Source organism: Natrix helvetica, assembly GCF_964273705.1.
Source record: "Natrix helvetica genome assembly, chromosome: Z".
NCBI classification, from domain to species: domain Eukaryota; kingdom Metazoa; phylum Chordata; class Lepidosauria; order Squamata; family Natricidae; genus Natrix; species Natrix helvetica.
In genome coordinates, this window is record NC_138554.1 from 54,877,721 (window position 1) to 54,900,111 (window position 22,391).

General features: G+C 38.2%; 1 protein-coding gene across 3 annotated transcripts in view; it reads left to right on the top strand.

The window, feature by feature from the left end:
• G3BP2 (G3BP stress granule assembly factor 2) overlaps positions 1-19,607 on the top strand; it is a 51,709-nt gene extending 32,102 nt beyond the window's left edge. For all 3 annotated transcript variants that reach the window (XM_081971208.1, XM_081971210.1, XM_081971209.1), the window contains 7 exons: positions 1,539-1,641; positions 6,738-6,918; positions 11,339-11,437; positions 13,890-13,992; positions 17,579-17,707; positions 17,883-18,001; positions 18,344-19,607. In XM_081971208.1, the coding sequence (XP_081827334.1) occupies positions 1,539-1,641; positions 6,738-6,918; positions 11,339-11,437; positions 13,890-13,992; positions 17,579-17,707; positions 17,883-18,001; positions 18,344-18,613 (1,004 nt within the window). In that variant the 3' untranslated portion in view covers positions 18,614-19,607. The remainder of the gene's footprint in view (positions 1-1,538; positions 1,642-6,737; positions 6,919-11,338; positions 11,438-13,889; positions 13,993-17,578; positions 17,708-17,882; positions 18,002-18,343) is intronic.
• Positions 19,608-22,391: the final 2,784 nt, after the last annotated feature.

A 22,391-nucleotide genomic window follows, 5' to 3' on the forward strand; every position in this document is an offset into this window, starting at 1 on the left:
CCACGATTTGAACCAATTCACTTGGTTAGTCTACGGCACTTGTCATTCAAAATTGCCTTTCTTGTAGCCATCACTTCAGCGCGCGGAATTTCAGAGCTAGCCGCGCTCTCCGTTAGAGAGAGTTATACATTTGTGTTATACATTCGGACAGTGTCATTCTGTGATTGGATCCAGCATTTCTACCAAAAATTAACAGCTTATTCCACAGAACGCAGGAGGTCATCCTCCCCAACTTCTGCCTGCACCCCAGTCATCCCAAGGAGAGTGTCTGGCACAAATTGGATGTGCGGCGCGCTGTGCGAGTATACAAAAAGAGGACAGCTTCTTTTTGCAAGTCAAAATCGTTCTTTATATCATTCCAGCCAACCTCAATGGGCTGGAAGGTATCATCTTCCACCATAGGTTGTTGGCTGCACACGTGCATTAAGCTGGCCTACAAGCAACAATCCAGGCCTGTTCCTCCTCATATAACGGCACACTCCACAAGGAGCACCGCGACTATGGCCGCTTGGGCCACTCAAGTGCCTATTGAAGAGATCTGTAGGGTGGTTACCTGGTTCTTGCTGTCACCGTTTATTCGGAATTACAGACTGGACTCCTTTGCATCTGCAGAGTTTTACAGTGGGTCCATGTGGCTCCTACTAACCAGGATTTTCCTTCTTCCCCCCTGGGACTACATAGCTTGGGTATGTCCCATGATTGGACACTCCAAGCAGCGCCTAGGAGAATGACCGTTGGCTTACCTGAATGGTCGTTCTCTAGGCGCTGTGGAAGTGTCCAACCCTGCCCTGGGGTCACCTGCGGGTGCGTGAATCATCACCTCCATGGCAACCTTACCCCTTACAGCATCCTTCTAGGTCTCATACCTTCATTTTTTAAACTGAGTCTCTAAGGAGGCATGACTACATGAACTTTGAACTCAGTCCTTGGGCAGCAAGCTAAAGTTAACCCTTGCTTGGACACTCCCGCAGCGCCTAGAGAACGACCATTCAGGTACGCCAACGGTCATTCTGACAAAAAAGTATTGAGGATGCCAGATTCGCTTAACAACCAGGTTACTAACTTAACAACTGCAGTGATTTGGTTAACAATTGTGTCAAAAAAGGTTGTAAAATGAGTCAAATTTCACTTAACAAATATTTCAGCAACAGAAATGTTGACCTCAATTATGGTGGTAAGTTGAAGTCTATCTGTATTATCAAGAAATAGACCAAAGACCTAATGAGAATTGCTTAATGAAGATAGGAATCTACAATGATTAATTTATTTGCAAATACTTAAAAATAAAAAGCTACCCCAAAGAAGGGACGTGAGCAAAAAAAATGACAGAATTTGGAATACTTATACAAGGCCAAGATAATTTATTAGACTATATCTACAAATTTTATGGCATTTGGCATTATGGAAACAGAAATGTATTATATTGCATGTGAATTCCTGGAATAAATAAGTTTCATTTCATTTTCAGTAAAACTGAAAATATAAGAAATTACTGTGGCAGGCAACATACTTTTATGAATTGATGAATTATATTTTAGAATCAGAAGATGAAGTAGAAGAGGAAAATGAAGACAGACAGACATCACCTGAAACTGTACAAGAAAATACCAGCAGTGCTTACTATGATAGTCATCCTGTAACGTAAGATAATTATCCATGCTTATGTTGCAGACAGCCTGTGCAAATGTATTTGAAAATTAGTGAATCTGTAGGTTTTATCATTAGCCCATAATAAAACAAGATATGAGAATCAAAGTGAAATGAAACGTTGTTCATATTTTCTAAAATGTTTGATATAGGCAGTTAATTATATGGTTAACTATTGATGAATTACCTCAGATTTCATGAGGTTAAGGTTTTTTTTTTTTAGTTGATCATTAACTGCTAAATGAAATAGAAATCATTTAAAATATACTTATCTTTTATTAAAGTTCTTTGTAAAGGTGTTTGTATATAAAAGTAGAACAAGCTAGTGTGTTTTCAGTGCAGCAGACAGTATTAAAATGATCAACAGTTCTTTTGAAGCCTTTTGAGGTGCATTTTCCTGACAGGTTTTCTAAACGTACAAGAGATAATTATGTATCTTTGTATGCTTGCTTGTTTTTCTTTGTAGTAGCCTAGATCCCAATATAAGAGTGATGTGCCCTGTGAGATGCCCTTAGACCCAGCCAACTTCCTTTTCTACTTGGCTTATAGTTAATATATTGTTTTAACTTCGAACAGTTTCTAAACGAATTGTTATAAGTTGAGGGCTACCTATATTCTGTCCAAGGCATACTTAGAAAATATAAAGTGATGGATGCCTGCAGCTCAGTGTTATGGAGTAAATGGACCTGCCCAGAAAAAGGCAGAAAATCTTCTGGGTGGCTAGAAAGGGTGGAATATGTTTTCTGAATGGCCAGATTCATTATGATAGTCACTTTCTCGTCCAAAAATATAGAAGTGTCCATGTCAGAGTTCCAAATATCATCCAGAATTAAATCAAAGTTCAAGACATAATTCTATTCTTTTGTAGTAGCACTGCAGCTATTGCTACATCACTGGCATCCATCTGGATTATGAATGGTCGCTTGGGGTCGGGGTGTTGCAGTATGGGCTCTTGGGCAAAGAGCCATTTGAATTTCTCAAAGGCTTTTTGACAGTCCATTGTCCATTTCAGTGGTTGGTTTGCTTTTGGCTTTGTTGGGGAAGGCCCCGTTTTTAATAGCTCAGTCAATAGGAGGGCAATTTCTGCAAAAGTCGGAATGAACTGCCTGCAGAAATTGGCAAATCCAAGGAAGCTTTGTAGTTGTCTGCTAGTGCTTGGAGGTTTTCAGTCTAACACAGCTTTCACTTTTCCTGGATCCATTTCTATCCCCTCGTTGGAGATGCGATAACCCAGTAATCTAGTGAGGTCTTGTGAAACTCACACTTCGACAACTTTGCGTATAGCTTAGTGGCCAAAAGTTTTTTCAGGACTTGCCATACCAGCTTCATGTGTTCTTATAGGGTTTCAGAGAAGATCAAGATGTCATCTAGATAAATGAGCACTCCGCGGTATAGGTGCTCATGTAGCACCTCGTTTATATACTGCATGAAGACTGCGGGTGCTCCTTGTAGCCCAAATGGCATGACTTTGTACTGAAAACTGCCAAGGTGTGTGTGTGTTAAAAGCGGTCTTCCACTCATCTCCCTCTCTGATCCGTATGCGGTAATACGCCTCTCTTAAGTCCAGCTTGGTGAAGATCTTGCCTTTTGCCAAATGGTTCAACATATCTTTCATGAGGGGAAGGGGATAAGTGTTCTTTTTGCATACCGCACTCAAGGCTCACAGATCAACACAGAGATAAACCTCACCATCTTTCTTTTCTCTGAAGAGCACTGGGGCTACTACTTTCAACTTCACTGGTTCAATAAAGCCCTGTTTCAAATTGATGTTGATGTAGTTCCTCAATTCAACTATCTCTTTGGGAGTCATGGAGTACATTTTTGGCTTCGGTAAAGTAGCCCCAGGTTTGAAGTCTATTGCACAATCTGTGGGCCAGTGATGGGAAAGATAGTTGCAATCTTCCTCACAGAACACCCCCGCTAAGTCCCAATAGTCTTTTGGTACTTGTTGGATCCCTGGGGGTTTGGTGTCTGCTACAGGTTCCGGACGGTCTGGGCTGTTGGGTTCAATCGTTTCTGGGTGGCCTTTTGGCTCCACCGGTGGTAACGGCCCAAAGCCAATAATCAATTTTCTAATGCCATCCTCCCACTTTATTGTAGGAGCCCACTTGTCCAGCCATGCAAGTCCCAAGATAATTGATTCCTGCATTCTTGGAGCTATGATGAATCTGAGAAATTCATAGTGGCGGCCTATCATCAACTCGATAATTTTCGTGGCTGGGGCCCCTCCAATCAGTGGCTCAAACCGAATGGGATGGTTTAGGGGTCTTGTGCGTATACCTAGTTGGTCCACAATCGACATGCTGATTAAGCATCGGGTATAGCCGGTGTCCACAATTGCCCCAACTTCCCTTTCCACTCCCGTTTCTGGCACTTGGAGGTTGCATTTTATTGTAAAGGGGCGGATGGGTGCACTAACCATTGGGTCATCTTCGGCATTTTCCTCCTCCAAGGCCTCCCCATTGGTAGGACTTTTTGTCACCTTAGGTTGGGGATTCTCTTCCGGAGGTTGTTGGCCCAGATGACTCTTCTGTGGTAGCTTCCGGGGTCTTCTCTTTACCGCTCTGGCGGTTGGTGCATACATTTGTGATATTGGGTCTGGAGCCAAGCACTCTGACGCTCTCTGGCCGAATTGACAGCAACACTGGCATTTTATTACCACCACCCCCGAGGGACGGAACCCAGTTGCTCCTCTAAACTTAGGAACCACTTCATCACATTGTTCCGCCATCCATCCTGCAGCCTTCCCCTCTTTCATCCCTTCTTCCATTGTTGAGAACTCTTCTCTTTAGGAAGGTGGGGTAAGAAACTGTTGGGGCATTGCAGGTGAGACTGGAACCAGAGGGGAGGTCATTCTCACTGCCCAGTTATCTGCCATGGTGCCATCTGCTGATTGAGAGCAGGTGCCCATTGGCATCTCTCCCATCCATGACCTGGGGTTGCTTGATTCATAGGTTGCAGTTCACCCATCAGTGTCTGGCGGGGGGAGGGGTTATGGGCCAAGGTCCCCTCTGCTGGCTTGGAGGATTTTCCCATGTTGCCCAGTGGCATCTCTGTCATCCATGACCTGGGAAGAAAGCCCAATGTGGTGGTGCTTGATTAGTGAGAGATGCTGGCCCTTCTTGCTGGCTCAGCTCATTTATCACTGTATGGAAGGAGTAATTATCTCCACTCCAGTATATTGCTGTGTTTTTGTTGGACAAGGAGGAGGAACTTTCATTCATGTTTGGCTGCAGAAGTTGGTCTGGGTGCCCCCTCCAGCCATCCCCCTCCGGCTGTGCGTGCATCTTCCCAGATGCTATAAAGGTGAAAAATTCCTCCCACGCAAATTCTTTTGTACTTCAAAAGAACTTCAGAGAAATAATTCATCATTAGCTTCTTTTCTCTTAATTGGTCGCTGATATTTTACGCTGATTGGGTCAGGTCAGGTGTTGGGAATCAGCACACCTTGCCAGCTCCCGTGCCGGGGTTTGCTGGCGATTTATTTTAAGGGAGATTCGGGTTAATGCCAGCATTCCAAATATCATCCAGAATTAAATCACCTTAGACAGACCTAACTTTCATCAAAGTTCCAATTTAATAAGATAGACATGTTGGTACATCTGTGGAAACCCAAATCTGAAGGCTTCCTGGGTTTCCACCCAGTTGAAAGTTCATGAACTTGTCCCCACACCCACAAGTCCATCACATGGTCCAATCTTCCTCTGCCACAGTGGCATTTCCACCCATCTAGTTCTGGTCAGATGCAGATGTGCAGAGACAAAGAATGACCTTGATTTCTAGAAAGGAATTTTTTATTTTGAAAACAAACACATTCTACTCCTACCCCCTTCCAAATCCCCACTAATGAAACAGCATAGTAAAGAAAGAGAGAGAGTACATGGCAGGCCGAGGATCCTAAAAGGAATATGACTGCAGGCCTGACAGGCGGCCTCTCCTCAGAAGAAAAACGTTTCCTGAAAAGAGAACAACATAAAAGTTAACAGTCCATCTGTCTCAAAATACTAATGACCTCTGCATCTTTTTTTTAAAAAGGCATTTAAATTGGGCATAGAGAGAGAAATACAGTAGATAGGTAGGGAGAGAGGGAGAGTAGGTAGGTTGGTAGGTAGAGGGGGAGAGAGTGAAATACTAGTAGATAGGTAAGGAGAGAGAATAGGGAGGGAGGGAGAGAAAGGGATAGAGAGAGAAATACAGTAGGTAGGTAGGGAGAGTGTGTGTGTAGGTAGGTAGGTAGGTAGGTAGGTAGGTAGGTAGGTAGGTAGGTAGGTAGAGGGATAGAGAGAGAAATACAGTAGATAGGGAGAGAGAGAGTAGGTAGGTAGGTAGGTTGGTAGGTAGGTAGATAAAGGGATAGAGAGAGAAATAGAGAGAAATACAGTAGGTAGGTAGGAAGAGAGAGAGATTAGGTTAGGTAGATAGGTAGGTAAGTAAGTAGGTAGAGGGATAGAGAGAGAGAGAGAGAGAGAGATATACAGTAGATAGGTAGGTGTTTCTGCACCTGATCAATGTAATTGTCATCAATCAGTTAAAAAGCTTTCTAAAAGGGGGGGAAAAGTTTTTGCACTCTGCAAACCTCTCCAAAATGGCCCATTTTTCATGAAAATGGGCCCATTTTTTGCCCCCCAAAAAGGCATGAATAGCCTTGGGGGGGGGGCTTGCAGAATGCTCCTGGGGGGGCAAAAACGGCCAAAAAACGGCCCCGTTTTTTGTCAAACAAAATTGAATGCATAGCCTTATGGAGGCTTATAGAGTGCTGCTGGGGGGGGGGGGAGGGCAAAAAACAGCCCATTTTCTGCTCATTTCTGTCCTCCCCAGCCCCCAGGAGCACTCTGAAAGCCTCCATAAGGCTATGCACAGCCATTTTGGTGAAGGGGCGGGGCTTTGGGAGGCAAAAATGCTATATATGATGTGTAAGACGCACCCAGATTTTCAGCCTCTTTTTTGAGGAAAAAAGGTGCGTCTTATACTCCGAAAAATACAGAATGTAAGAATTGTATAGTAAATTGTAGTATTTCCCCCCCCCCTAAAAATTGGATAATACTAATAATTTACATTAATAGAAACATTGAAATATCTGATTATTCTAGAAATGGAATAGAAGAAACATTGGAAGAGTCTTCTCATGAGCCTGAACCAGAGTTAGAATCTGAATCAAAAACTGAAGAACTGAAAACTGAAGTGGAAGAAAAAAACCTTGAAGAACTAGAAGAAAAATCTCCATCCCCACCTCCTGTAGAAACTGTTTCTCTACCACAAGAACCACCAAAGGTTGGTTAAGTCAATATAGTTTGTGTAATTAAATGGAACCTGATAGCAAACTCTTAATTATGAGGGTGCTCTAAATATTTATAATCACATATAGATCTGAAGAGAATGTAGCTTGCATTGATAATTCAGTGTTTTGTCAGCTATATTCCAGTTGTCTAGCATGTACAAACAGAGATTATAATTACATACTGTCTAAATCCAAGAGGTAAATACATATAATTGATAGAGGTTCATAAGTATGTGGAGTATTATTTAGTATTGTAATATTTAAACATTGTTAGAACATAGTATTATGTTAAGGCATGTCATTTAATTGGGTGAAAAAAAATTGCAATTTCCCCCCCCCCAGAAAAATGTGTTTTTACACCAAGAATTCAAATCTGCTGTTATTTTTAAAATTGCACGTTTAGCTTCGTGTGGTAAATCCACGTCCGATCATGTACCCCACAAAGTTTGTTGTAACCCAAATACTGTTAACTTTATCTTCTCAAAATTACTCAAAAAAATTTAGCTAAGCTTAGCTTTCTGCAACCATAAACTAACATCAGAAAGCAATTATCTAAGTTACAAACATATTTAAGTAAGTTTTATCAAGTCTTGTTTTGATTTGTTCTTCGATATCAGCCGACGACTTGCTTCTTGGCCTCTGATATAACTTTCACTTTCTCTTATATACACTCTGCTTGCTACCTCTGTGACCTGTTTCACACATCTCTCTATTGATTGGGCATGACAGGACCACTGTGGTACTTGCATTGATTCATCAATGAACATCTTTATAGTTCGTTGTAGTCCGTTTGCACGGCAAAGTGGCTCATATACACCTTTAGACCAGTCAGTCAGGTCCATCAGAGTGGATGCTTTCACATTGATTAAAGGTGTTTTTCCTGCACGTACAGGAAAAAAAATTCTCCCAGTGTGTCATCGTCTGTATCCCTCAAGTCAATGATCTTTTGCATACCAGCTCTTTCTTGAATATCATCTGAAGAAAAGAGTGTCTGGATTATCATTTCATTGAAAGCGTACCATGCTGACTGCTTAATTGTTGGCTAAACAGCATGTACTGCAGCTGCCTTTTGCAGTCTGACTTGCTGCAGCTGGAACAACACGGGCCTTCAATCCAGGAATAGTTTACTTAGATGTTAAACCAGCAAGGGTAGTACAAACCAACAGTATATTCCACTATCATTCTTAGGTTTTGGAGAGTTTTGCCTTTAAAGCCATGTTTTGAAACCTATATTTGACAAAACCTATTTGCAGTTGTCAACCAACACGAATGTTTTGTAGGGCCAATTTCCAAAAGAGCCAGTTCTGTGGAAAAATTTCCTGTCGTTATTGCCCGTGTGATCCTATATCCATATACTTGATCAGTAGAGAGATTCTTTACAACACTGTCGCTTAGTGAAATGAGAGGAATGAGAGGCTCACCAATTGAAACTCTGTGAATGAAGGATCAATGTCAAGTTCTGTTGCGGTGCCTAGCATGTTGCCAATTTTAATTGTCCATTTGTTGTTAGAAAAAGTTTTCCCATCCAATTTTGTGATTACGTGTCATGGGTAACTCATTTGTGTGGAGTGCACACACCAACTAGATCAAATTCCGGTCAAGCTTGACCTATACCCTCAGTGCATGTTACCACCTTCATAGCCATTATTAAAATTTGTAGAATTTCCTCCAATGGCCTTTAAGATTTGGTCAATACCTTTCTTTTTCATGAAATACACCAGATTATGTGCAATCACTTGAGCAGGTTTTCTTGTTTTTGAGCCTTTCTGGAGTGAAATGATAAAGATATCTTCTACCCGTCTCTCATCGTCTTGCCACTTTTGCCTTTTGACTAGTCATTTCTGCTTGGGCACCTCTGGCCACCAATCCGGTACGATCCAACAGAACCAATCTTGTCTCTTTGACCTTTAACAAAAGCAAATTCCTTCAGTGATATCTTCATCTCCTTAAGGCAGGTTCAGTTAATGTGAGCTTTTTTGCAGCCAGCAGGAGAGCCAAATTTGGCACACAGAACAATTTGACACTTGTAGTTGAGGATGTTAAACAATTTGTCAAGTTTCACAGTGAAAGTCCCTTTGACATCTGTTTGTTTGTTTGTTTTATTGGATTTATATGCCGCCCTTCTCCCAAAGGACTCAGGTCGGCGTACAACATTAAAAAACACACATCCCGAAAGTTAAAAAGAAATTAAATACATATCCAAAAACCAAACCCAATTTATAAGACAATACATTTAAAAAATGAGATAAAATTAACAGGCTAGGCCGGCTTGCTGGAAAAGCCAACTTTTTAGGGCGCGTCGGAAGGACCGGAGGTCAGGGATTATGCGAAGCTCCGTGGGCAGCTCATTCCAGAGGGAAGGTGCTCCCACAGAGAAGGCTCTAGTTTTCCTCTACCAAGAAATATATTTTTGGCTTGATCCCAGCTCTCTTGGTTCTTGTCAAGATTGTCACTCATGAATTTACAACAGGGGTCACAAAAGAACTGTTCACTCATTCCTACTTTTCAAGAACTTTTGGATATATACAAGACTAGCTGCTGGGTAGTTTCTAGCGTCATCACTACTTAGTTCTCTTAACTGTAGGCCAGATCTGAGAATGTATCGCAGTGTTGGGAGTTCAGATGGCAACAAATCCCTGCCAGTCCCAATTAGCTTGCTCATATGAGTGAATGTTCCAGTCTTGTTCTTTTTTTTAGAAGCCATTACAGATCAGTTATCACACACACAGGAAACAAGGCCAGCAGTATTAATACTCTCAGATAAAATAATGTTAAACAAAAAGAGAGACAGCTGAACCTGTGAAATGAAACAAACAAAAATGTTAAAAAATTATGATATTTATGTAGCTACTTATCAAGCACATCTAAATTATATTAAAGTAATCAAAATATCTTTATAATCCCCAAGGCATATCACAATTTTTGAGCACCCCAATGTTTGAAATTGAAAGTTGAATAATTTGACACACCCTAGGATACTATTGTGTGCTTTTATTATCATCATCATTCATATTTTTAACTAATGTAATCTGAAATAATCCAGTCTTAATAGTAATCTCTTGTTATTGAATAATAGTTTGTAATATCTGGTTTGTAATGGTAGTAATAGTACTTCGTTTGGCTTTACAGTCTGCAGGAAAACTTTAAGAACTTTGTACACAGTCCTTAAATTCTTAAATATGTGCATCTTGGTTTTGGTAATTGAAGATTACATACTATATTTTTTCTCTGGTACAGAACGTAATATTCTTGCTATCTTAAAGAATGGTAAAACATCAGGAGTGTATGGTGAATACAACTTTCTATTATTGAATTTAGCTACCTTTATTGATGCTTACGTTAATCAAAGTTAACTTTAATATTAGCTCAGGATCTCTTCTAATTCAGATTTCATATTTGGTTGAAGATAATTAATAGTGCTGTTGTTTAAATTTATTTGTTTAAATTATGTTTGGTGCTACTCATTCTCCAGATTATCTTTGGTTGGATAATAGTCTGGGGGGGAAAAGCCAAACCAGTCCAAACACAATAAACAATGAAATAATTTAGACTATCAAATAATAAATGTGACACTAACAAAGGCACTTAAGAGGTAAAATTAGCTGTGGACATGAAGTCAAAAGTGCAAGAGTAAAAAGAAAGGTTTTCATTTAGTAATAACAATCGGATACTTTGGTTTCATCTTTACCCTCAGGCAAGAAGATTCCAAAGCCAGGGTATCACAACAGATTCCTCAAAGTTTGACATGTCACAGTTTGTAAACCTAGATAAGTGCTTCTCAGCATGGCAACTTTATGCTTAATATCTTAAGCATGGACTTCAAGTCCATGCAGCTTAAAGTTGACAAGTTTGAAATACATTGCTCTAGATGATATACATTTTTTCCCTGGTACAGCATCTTCTGGTAGATTGTTTAATGCAACATCAGCTCATAAATTGTTTGTAGTATAAATGCTAAGGGTATAGGTATTAAGAAAAAGCTGTAGCTAATACTTTTCTAAAGTTTCCTGTTACTGAAAAAAGCTCCTGATTAATTTTGCTTACATTAATTCAGGTGCTGATACTTAGTTTGCTTTCAGTTCAGGAAGAGAAGGAATTGAGAAAGTGTTTTTCACATCATATTTTTATATTTTTAAATGTGCAAATGTTAAGTCTGTACTACTTAAAAAAATCATAAAAATAATTGAGTAATTGACATCAACATATATTAGTAAGAACATTTGTAACCTTATGCGATGAACCTAACAATGGTGCTTGTTTATCTTGCACAATGAATAGACTGAAAATACATTGTTCTAATTAATTTTGTCAGTTGTGGATTAGAACAGGAATGTTTTCATAAACCAGATTTTATTTGAGGAATGCCAATAGTCTGCCATAATCAGTAGACCAAGTTTGTTGCATTTCCTGTAGGCTTTCTCCTGGGCTTCAGTGACCAGTAAAAACCTGCCTCCTAGTGGTACTATTTCTTCTTCTGGAATTCCAAGTCACGTTAAAGCACCAGCCTCACAGGTAACCAATCTGTGGATGCCTTAGGTTATTTTCTTGTTTATGTCTAAAAACTCTTTCATTAACAAATCTGTATTATTTTTCATATACAGCCGACTCTCCTGTATTTGTTTGCAGGCTGCAATAATGATCTGATAGCACAGTCATTGTAAACATTTCAAAAATGCTTGTGAGAGAGTAATGGAAGATATCTGGAAATATTAGGGAGGGAATAGAACTGCCTTAATAGAAATCTAGCTAACATATTCCAGGAACAATTTACATAATTCAGAATTCCTAATTTCTTTAAATATATCTCAAGCAATTTGAAGAAAGTTAGAAAACTGTGCACATACAGTAATTCCCAACAGATTATTTAGCAAAATACTAAAATAAAGATTTGTGTCTAAATGTTGATTTTCATATATTCATATTTAATATTTGAAAAATATTTTTCTTATTAGAAAAAAACGTAGTTATGGTTTATATCATTGTTGCTATTTATTTCCTATAATTCCTCTGGAAATAGCAAAGCAAAAATCTGTATTTTCTACATATCCTCTGCAAGCTAAATGTTTGTGTGAATGAAGTTAATAGTATATTTTTCAAACAAACAATATTAGAATTTCCTGATAAAAAGATACAGTTTGGTCTAATAGTTAGGGTGCTGGCCTAAAAACCAGTACTTAAACACTAAGTATTAGGCCTCTGCTAAGCTGACTTTGCGTCAATCATGCTGTCTCAGCACAACCAACAGAGAGGAGGTTTTTTTTTTAAAAAAAAATCATCCCTAATCACTAGTTTGCATAAGCTCTCTTTTATGACGTTAGTACAGGAGGTAATTAGTTCTGAATTAGAAGGCTTTGTTTGCATTTTTGGTTGTTTTTAGAAAGAAAAACAAGTAGCCATTGACAAACCTAGATTAGAATTTAGACTACTACTGGTTGTACTGTGTGTTACAGGTAATGTTTATACCAATGAGTTAATTCTGTTTGATGATTTAGGATTTTATGGTTTGGGATTAATAGTAAACAACATTTTTCTGACATCTAAATAATCTATAATTAATCTAAAATGTGTGTGTGTGTATTGAATATTATGTATAATAAGGTGTCCAAAACTCCCTGGTCATGGCACACTACTGGGCCTTGAGCCATTTGGTACTGGGCCATGGAAGAGGCGAACGTGCTTGCGCACGCATCCCCATTTGCATGAGCAGCAGGCAAACACCTGTGTATGTGCTCCATTTGAACAAGTGGCAGACACAAGTGCCCACAGCTTGAGCAAATGGAGCTGCGTGCATGCTTTCCTGCTACTCACATGGAACCATTCCCTATTCCCCCCCCCCCCTTTAAGGGACCACCTAAAAGCTACTTACCACCTGGTACCAAAGGTCCAGTGTCCATTTCTCACATGCCCCATGATTGCATGACTGCATTTTGAGCACTCAACAACCAGGCTTTTATGGTCATTTGAAGCATCCCATTCCAGCATTCCATTTACTTCCAGTTTTCAGCAGAAACAGCCCATAGCAAACAATGGGTTTGCTTTATGATTGCCATAAAAGTAAAAATGTGTCTGCTCATGTGGTGACCTGCTTTACAATAATCATAGCAGGCTCCACTATGGTTGTAAATTGAGAATTACCTGTATGTTATTTCATGTATTATCTGAAAATTAATGTATCCAAAGAGCAAGGTAATTGTACATGGTGGAAATATAGTTCTTTTTAACAAATAATACAAGTGCCTGGATGACCTGAGGATATACAAGTTGCTTGATTCTAGAGCCTAATTGTTTAAAGTAAATATCCCAAAAGAGAAGAAATAATGTGCAATGAGATTAGGAAAAAAAAATCCCTCCTCTTCCTCAACTTCAGAATCTCTAGAGAGAAGGTAGTTGCAACTATAAAATTCCAAATTTATTAGCAGGAGGATAAGAAAGAAAATACTCCCAACCTCTGAAATTTCTTCTCCATAATATCTTCCCATTCCCTCTGACTGGCTTTAACTTGGTTCTAGTGTAATGGTAATTGCTTCTTCCTATTTTTATATTGGTTACTTGCCTTTATGATAGATAATTTGGCATTACAAGTTTCAGTTTCACTCGACTGAAAAAATGTATGATTCCAAATACCTCCTATACCCATCATGTACATGTACAGGATGATGAATATTTTTCTTCTGAAAGCAACACTTCATAACTACTTGCCTGTAGGGCAAAATAATGGGGAAAATGTAAAAATCTCTCATAAGGCTAATATTTTAGTTCCAATCAATATGAATAAAATATACATTAGACATGGGTTACCATACATTTTGTTTGTGATTTTCTTAGCTGGTAGAGCAACAAACCATATAAGTATTGAAAATGTGGAATAAATAGTTAATAAGGGGTTTTTTTGTATTAACACATAATACACAATGCTCATGTTGTTTTGGATTTTGTTATCTTAAATTCTAATATTTTTTTTCAGCAAAGAATCGAAACAAAATCTGAAAACCAATCCCAATCACCTCGTGTACGTGAACAGCGTCCAAGAGAGCGACCAGGTTTTCCATCAAGGGGACCCAGGCCAGGTATTCTTTCAATTCGTTGTGAATTTCCTAGATTTCCATGAAGATCAAGTTATGAATTTTCACTTAAAGATTATAGACTGAATATATGCAAGTAAAAAAAGAAATGACATAGAAGTCCCTTTTAAAATTAGGTGGGTGGTGGATCAATGGAGATTGGGCGAGAACTAAATGTGCTAGAATGATAGAATATAAAACAAAATATTATTAAGTAAATAAGTATGCTAGATAAGAAAAATAAATAGGGCTATGCAAAGCACTTTTCAATTGTACTTTCAATCTATAATTTTATGAAACTTGGAATCTGAAGATAGGATCAGTGTTCTGAGTATCAAACAGTTTGTTTCATGCATTTGGAAGCATTCCAAGCTTAATATGTGTTACATCATGTTTGTAGTTCCTCCAGAACACTTTGCACTCATGACAAATTGATTTTGCTAGAAGTTCAATGAAATTTAATTCATAAAATATTTCAAAATGAAACTTTTACATACTTTTACTCTAGAATAAAGCTTTTCTATGTAAACATGAGTGACCCTAATCTAACAATATAGTGATTTTTAAAAATATTGTGATAATTCAGGAAGTCCTTGTTTAGTGATTGCTTCGTTTAACAACATTTCACAGTTGCAACAGTAATGAAAAAAATAATCTTTGCAGGTTTGTAAAGCAAAGGAAAGCTGAAATAAAAACACAAGCATATTGGTGGTTTCATTTAGCAGCTGCTTTACTTAATGACCAAGTTACCAATCCCAGTTTTGGTCAATAACGAGGACTACCTATAATAAAATTTTGAGTTTCTTGCTCTTTTAAAAATTTTCTTTGTGAACATAGTTCAGATTTATAATCTTACGCAACAGCTGAACAGAAGCTTAAATAATGTTTCTGAGTAACAAACTTGCATTAGATATCAAATGAAATTGACAGTGAAAATCACATGAATGCTATATGAACTGCACAGAATTGTTCTGCATAAATATATGGAACAAATATTTCATGTAACTATGTCTATATTTACTGGAACAGTTAGGACCCTGTTTGGTATACTGGTTAAGATGCCAGACTAGAAATCTAGTCCTGTCTTAGGTCTGAAAGCCAGCTGAGTCACTTTGGGTGAGTCACTGTCATCAGTCCAGTTCACTTCATGTTGTTGCTGTGGAGAAAATAGGAAACTAGGAGGAGGAAGGAGTATTAGTTATGTTTATCACCTTGCTATTCATAGAAATAATAAAAATGAGATAAAAATATAAGAGAAAAGAACAATTCAGTTATTGAAATATTAGGGAATATCGTTTTATGGCCCTTTGTGTAATCAAAGTGCATAAGCAGCAACTTGTGAAGCTAAGTAAAAACTGCCATAAAAATTTCTAATAGCAGATAAAATATACTGTAGGTCAGCGATGCAGAACCTTTTTTGGCTCGCGTGCAATAAGCGCAGGAGGGTCGTGTGCAGGCGTGCCGCACCTATAATGCAATGTGCGACCCCCCAGTGCACATGCGCGCACTACAGGCGCGACCACCCCCCATTTTTGCATGCTTTTTTCGCCCTCCCCAAGCTCCAGAGGCTATATAGGAGCATAGGGAGGGCAAAAACAGCCTCCCCCACCCCCCCGGAAGTCCTCCGGAGGCTTCAGGGACCTCCAGGAGGCTTCCCTGAAGTCTCCAAAGCAGTCAAAACGACCCTCTGAGCAAACCGGAAGTAACTTCCGGTTTGCTTGAAGGGTAGTTTTAAGTGTTCCGAAGGCTTCAGGGACCTTCAAGAGGCTTCCCTGTAGCCTCCGGAACAGTCAAAACAACCCTCCTAGCAAACAGGAAGTCCATTCTCGAACTTCCGGTTTGCCCGTAGGGCCGTTTTTTTGCGCTCCAGAGGCTTCAGGGAAGCTCATGAAGCCTCCGGAGGGCCTCCGGGGGATGGGGGGGGGGCTCTTCGCTCTCCCCAGGCTCCTATAAAGCCTCTGGAGCCTGGGGAGGACGAAAAATGGCTTTAAAAAAGGGTGAACTCAGCTGGCCAGCGCGCGCATGCGTGTCCTGACAAATGGCTTCACGTGCCACAGGTTCGCCATCACTGCTGTAGGTTCATAAGAATTTTTCTAGGCTGCACTGCTAGGTAGATATCTTTTTAAATGGCTTTTATAGCTTTTTTCATTGATAAACAAAATAAGCAAGTCTATTAAACATAATTTTACAGAATATGTATAAAACATTTTTATAAAAAAATCCAGGGGAGGCTCACAATGGTTGTATGCACCATATGCTTAGTAAAAGCTGAGTTCAACAACTTTTACAGTTAAAAATATAATATTTTTGTTTTGGATTTTACATGATTCTGGCAGTGAAAGTTATGAAAGGGACAGGAATTATGAAGGTCTACCCTCCCTAATCTATTTCCAGTGAAAATCATTCGGCCCTCCAAAAATTAGAAATCATTGCCCAGATGTTTAATTTTAAGCTCACAGTTATAAGAACTAAATAATTCCTGTAAAAATAGAAATTGGGCTGAAATTGGGCAAACATATTTTCATTTATATTCTTCATATCCTTGTATATAAATTATACTTCCTATTTAACTTTAGTAGACTAACAATGTATTTAAGCAAATCAATCAATTTTGAATAAATGAAGCTAAACTTTTTACAGGCTGTCAGCTTTGGGTACTGCTAAAGTAGCTATTTGAATCATGGCCAATAGGGTTTGAAGCAGATACGCACAAAATTTTGTCTCCTGATTTGACTATTGGTCCATCTCATTATACTTACAGGCAGCAGCTCTCCAGAGCTAAAAATATTTTTTCTATTCTACTAGTAATGGTCCTTAGGAGCTACAAAGCCAGATATTTTCATATTCATTCATAAGTTTCTTTGTAACCAAAAAGATTTAGCCACATGTTTTATGTATAGTAATAAGCCCTTACTTTGAGTGAGCATGTGTAGTGTTCTGCTGCCAAAAATAAAATAAATCCTCTTCCAAAGTTTTCCCCTCTTCTGTAGCTTTTTATTTCTTGTAATTTCATGGCTGATTCTATCTACAAGATACAATTATTAAGTAGACCAAAAAGAACCTTATAGAATTCTTTGGCAATACTTGTTTTGGATATCAATAAAGGAAAATATTTGTAGTTTAGGGTTGAAATGAGGGGTTCTTGATACTCTGAGCTTGCTTGTTTTCTTGCAGATGTTTCTTTATCCAAACTAAGTAACATCATCAGTGCTAGTAAGAATTGGGGTTTGCTATCAGTTTATATTCTAGTGGCTTCTTGCCCTGTCAGTGCTGATTGAGCTGTTTAATGTTGGCTTCTTTGGCAGTTTCTTGATTGGGATATTGTTTACTTGATTGTTGGTTTGATGTTAATCTATGCTGATCTAGATGCTGATAGCTGATGGAGCAATTGTTTTGGGTAGGTTTAAATTTATTAGGAAACCAGTAAAATTGTATCTTCATTATTATTCTCTTTTGAGATTATCAGAAGTTTTTCTAAAACATATTTGAGTCTAAAACAAGAATTATATGATTGAAATATAAAATTACCATTTTGTATGCTTGTTAAAAGATAAGATTTTTACATTAATTTTTCATGTTTTAATTACCATAGGCCGGGGGGATATGGATCAAAATGAATCAGATAGTCGTCGAATAATTCGATATCCAGATAGTCACCAGCTCTTTGTCGGCAATCTGCCACATGACATTGATGAAAATGAACTGAAAGAATTCTTTATGAGTAAGTAATTTCTCTTTTATTTTGCTATGAAGCCTAGTGGAGAGAAAACTCCTTATTTTTAGATTTTTAAGCCCTATTATAATTCCAATATTAAACTGCTTCTATAAGTGACATGTCATTTCTGTTTAATCCATGAAATGCATTTTCCTTAATTACCGACATTATACTTTTACAGGTTTTGGGAATGTTGTGGAACTTCGTATCAATACAAAAGGTGTTGGAGGAAAACTTCCAAACTTTGGCTTTGTGGTCTTTGATGACTCTGAACCAGTTCAGAAAATTTTATTGGCCAAAGTAAGTAACTTGACTATAGTCACTGGAGAGTGATTACCCTAGTGAATGTAGTTTGAATCAGTTCTGAAATTTGTTTACAAGTCCTATATTGGTCTTCTATTAGCAGATTTCTCTAGATGAAGAAAAAATAGTGAAATTGAAATATCTATTCTTGAGAAATAATTGATTGCAGGATGGAGCAAATGTTTTCCTAGACCCATTGTTTCAAGTTTAGCTGAATATGGCATTGATAAATTTTGAGCTAGAACATGTTTTTCATATAAACTATTATTGGCCTGTGGCTTTTGGATATTCAACTAACTTTTTGGTATTACCATTCTTCCCTTCCTCTCTATTTAAAAGCCTATAATGTTCCGTGGTGAGGTGCGTTTGAACGTAGAAGAAAAAAAGACCAGAGCTGCTCGTGAAAGAGAAACTCGAGGTGGTGATGATCGCAAGGATATTCGACGCAGTGACAGAGGCCCTGGGGGTTCACGTGGCATGGTGGGTGGTGGAATGATGCGAGACCGTGAAGGCAGAGGGCCACCTCTGAGAGGAGCCATGGCCCAGAAGCTTGGCTCTGGAAGAGGAACAGGGCAGATGGAAGGCCGATTCACAGGTCAACGTCGCTGAAGATCCATTGTTGGCAGGCAGTCTTGACAGTGATACGTTATTCGTCATGTTTGCATTTTTGTTAATTTTCTGGCTTTGGAATGTAACATAGCCTTTTTTTTATCATTTCTTTGATGTGAAAAACATCCTTTGATCACCAGGTAAATTGTGGTGGACATTATTTTCCTAATTTCATGACAAGTCATAATGTTAATTTATAAATTAGACTTGGGGATTAGGGACCGAGAAATGATCATTTAAACTTTCTGCAGCAACAACAAAGGACAAAGGGTATGCCTAATTGAGTTAAGGTCTTTCCAGTGTGTTAAAATCCTTCTGCTGCACATTTCATTTAAGTGTTACTGTTGGAAATGCAAATAGTGCAATCTTTGAATTGGAAAAGCTTCCCCCCCCCTCTTTTTTTCTTTTAGAACTCTTGATTCCAACAACTCATGTTTTGTGAACTTTAAACGCACTAATGGGTACCTGCCTCATCTTACATCTGCTGAAAGCAGCAAGGAAAAATAATAGCTTGTGAAACGATGCGGGCATCTGCTCTGCTTGCTGTGACCAATATATGTACACGTAAACCTTAACAAGACTAAAAATATGTTCCAGAAGGAAACCATTTAGCTGTAAACACAAATGTAAAACTTCAAAAATCATAGTCCTGAATAGAAAAAAAAGTTTTTTTCCCCTTTTTTAAAAGTCTTATGAGCTTTCTGCCTCTCTGTTAAATGGGGATGGTTGATTGCTCAACACACTCCTCTTACCTTTTCCCTTTCTGTAAGCAGTGTACAGTGAAAAATTGTCTTTACTGTATTGAGGTCTCTGGTAATGTAATAAGCATGATGGTGCCTTCTATTAAATACATCATTCCAGTCTTGCTGGTGATTTTGTACAGTATAGTGTATGAATGGCTGTGCTGCAAAACTTTAACAGCTGTAAAAATGTTTATAAAATCATTGTATAAAATTGCAGTATCTTTAAATCAGTAAAGGCTACTGGAATATTACTTGCCTAGCTCTATAGTTAAGTTTTTGAAGCCTTTGAACAAAAGAGGTATTAAGTGGTAGATGCTTTTTAAAAATGGAAGTTTGGTTATGGAATTGAGTATTCCTTTTGCATAGACAAGTCCAAAGTTAATCAAGTGGGGTTTTTTTGTTTTAAGTGTACTCCAGATAACATATTTAACATACAACTTGTTACACTCAAGGATACTGCAATTTTCATAGAGCAGGGAAATCGCTCAAATACTTGCTACTTTCAATTTTTGAACTATCACCCATTTTGCACAAACTTTGAAGTGACTTTGCCTACAAGGCTCAGATTTGTACATAGAGGGAAGATCTCTTCTTAAGTATTTGGACTTGGTGGAGCATCTTGCGTTTGGGTGAGAGGTTTGCTGTTTCCAGTTCTTGTTTGCATAGATAGCACATTCCAGAAAACTGCAGATGTAGCGAACAGAACTCCCCAGCTTCATGCTAGACAGTTCAACAAACCCTCACTCAGGTTTATTCTTGAAGAGGGGAGATAAAAGCTTGTGACCGTTCAGAACTGCTCTAAACATGGAAGACCTCATATGCTACGATGTAACAAAAACCTGTAATGCAAGAAGCATTTGGTGAAACTAACCATTTGTTGTTTCCCAAAAATGTGGAAAATTTTGCCTGTATGTTGAGGTGTGGAGTAAGTTTATATTGTTTTTTACTCCCCAAATTGAGATCTTCCATGTTTGATGGTAAGTCTTGCACTATTTTCATACACTTTCTGGGGTACATTTCTCTATTTCCATGTTTATGTGAGGGGAGGGGCCGTGCTGAATTGTTTCATTTTCAGATGATACCTGGATATGTAGTACTTGAATGCTTCTCCATGAACTATATTGAATTCAAAACCTTTTTTTAAACTGCTTTTCTCAACAGGCAGTTCCGTACCAATGTTTCAGTATTTATATTTGGCTTTTTAGTGCTACAATATTGCCCTACCATCTTCTGTAAAACTGTTAAGGCAAACAGCACTAATGGAATAATAATAATAATAAATAATGTAATGACAATTAGAGGAGCTACCGAGCCATTGAGCTTTCCCGTTTGCTTCTTTAAATGCCATGAAATAACTATTGGAAGCATACACAGACGTTTACATGGTGATTGTTCACCTACTTAATAGTGGAAACATAGTGTTCTTGTCCCTCTTTTCAATAAATGTACCTCTAGAAGAAAAGAACAGATCTCTTTGACCTATTTTATTGCTGATTTGTTGATATAGGTAATATTGCTATTGTTACAGTCCTATGTCAACAAACTTACTTTAATCATCTTTCGGCTTTAATAGGTATGCAAACAAATGGATTACCCTCTTTATTGCTGTAATGTGTTGAGCATTATATGCTAGTAGAACCTAGTTTAATTGTTGCAGGTGGAAAATATTTACTTTTAAGTTTCCATTTTTGAATGTGTTTTGACTAAACATACTAATAAACTACTGATGTCTGCAGCATTTTCAAATGGTCCAGAATTCTCTCTCAATGTGCTTTAGTATTCCAGTTATCAACTTTCTGACAGGTAATCCTGCTTTGGTGATGTACAAAACTGCCTCATCCACATCATTTAATTCTGAACTATGGTACAGCTTAACGATGGTAATTGGGACGGGCAACTCTGTTGCCAAGCAACAGTTTTTAAAGCATGACATAATATGACTGTGCCTGACTTATAGTGGCAGTTGCAGCAGTCTGAGCTACTGTTAGATAAATCCTAATGGTTGCAGCATCCCACCATATCTCTGATTTCCCCATTGTTTGTGTCAGATGCTGGCAGTGATGACCATAAAAAGTGATCGTATGAATGTGGGATCTGCAACCATCATAAATCCAAGCCAGTTGTCAAATGCCTAGATTGTGATCATGTAATCACAGGGACACTAAGACAATAACTATGAGGCCCCTTCACAATGACATCTCATTCAGCTGGTTGTCAACAAAACTATCTGTCTAAATTCCTGTTGATTGCAGACATTCATTCTATATTTAACACAAATGCTAAAATATTTCTATTTTATTAACTCATTGCTGCTTACAATTTAATGTTTTTATTTTCTTCAATAAAATCAGGCATCTTTTAAAATTTACTAGATCCTTTGCAGTGATAAAACAGCCGAACCTTGACTTTAAAAACCAAAGCAGATACAAAGTGATCACTTAATGATTCTACACTGCATTTCCCTTACACTGATGAGCTCTCATTTCTGTATTGCTGTGGTTACTTCATATGATTAGTTTGCATGTTTTTGATGATGTGCCATCCAGTTTGTATCAATACTTAGTGATCAACTACATGGATTTTTCCCAAGTAATCTGTACGTGGGAACATCTGAACAGAGCGTGAAGCTACACGCTCTGTTCTCAGAACAGAATATAATCTATTCCCAGCCTGATTCTTTAGATCTTGTAAAGGTGCATTTGCTGCTGTAGCTGAGTCCATCCATCTTGAATTGATCATCATCATGTCTTTACCAACACTGTAAAATTCTCAAGAGAGCTAGAGCTTCCCATAATGTGTTGAAAATATGATAATTTGACCTTGGTCATTTGGGCCTTGAGGGATTTTTTGTGAGTTTTCACTGGCTGTTAAATGATATATTTTTCCACTTCACAGAAGATGAGTAGCTAAAGCAGTCCTTTAATTCTATTGTTTGACACCTTGATTCTTGTGGGATTGCAATATATGTTTGGCCCCTGATGAAACCTTGGCTGATTATGTATATTTAAAATGGCATGCAAAATTGTTTCTTTAGA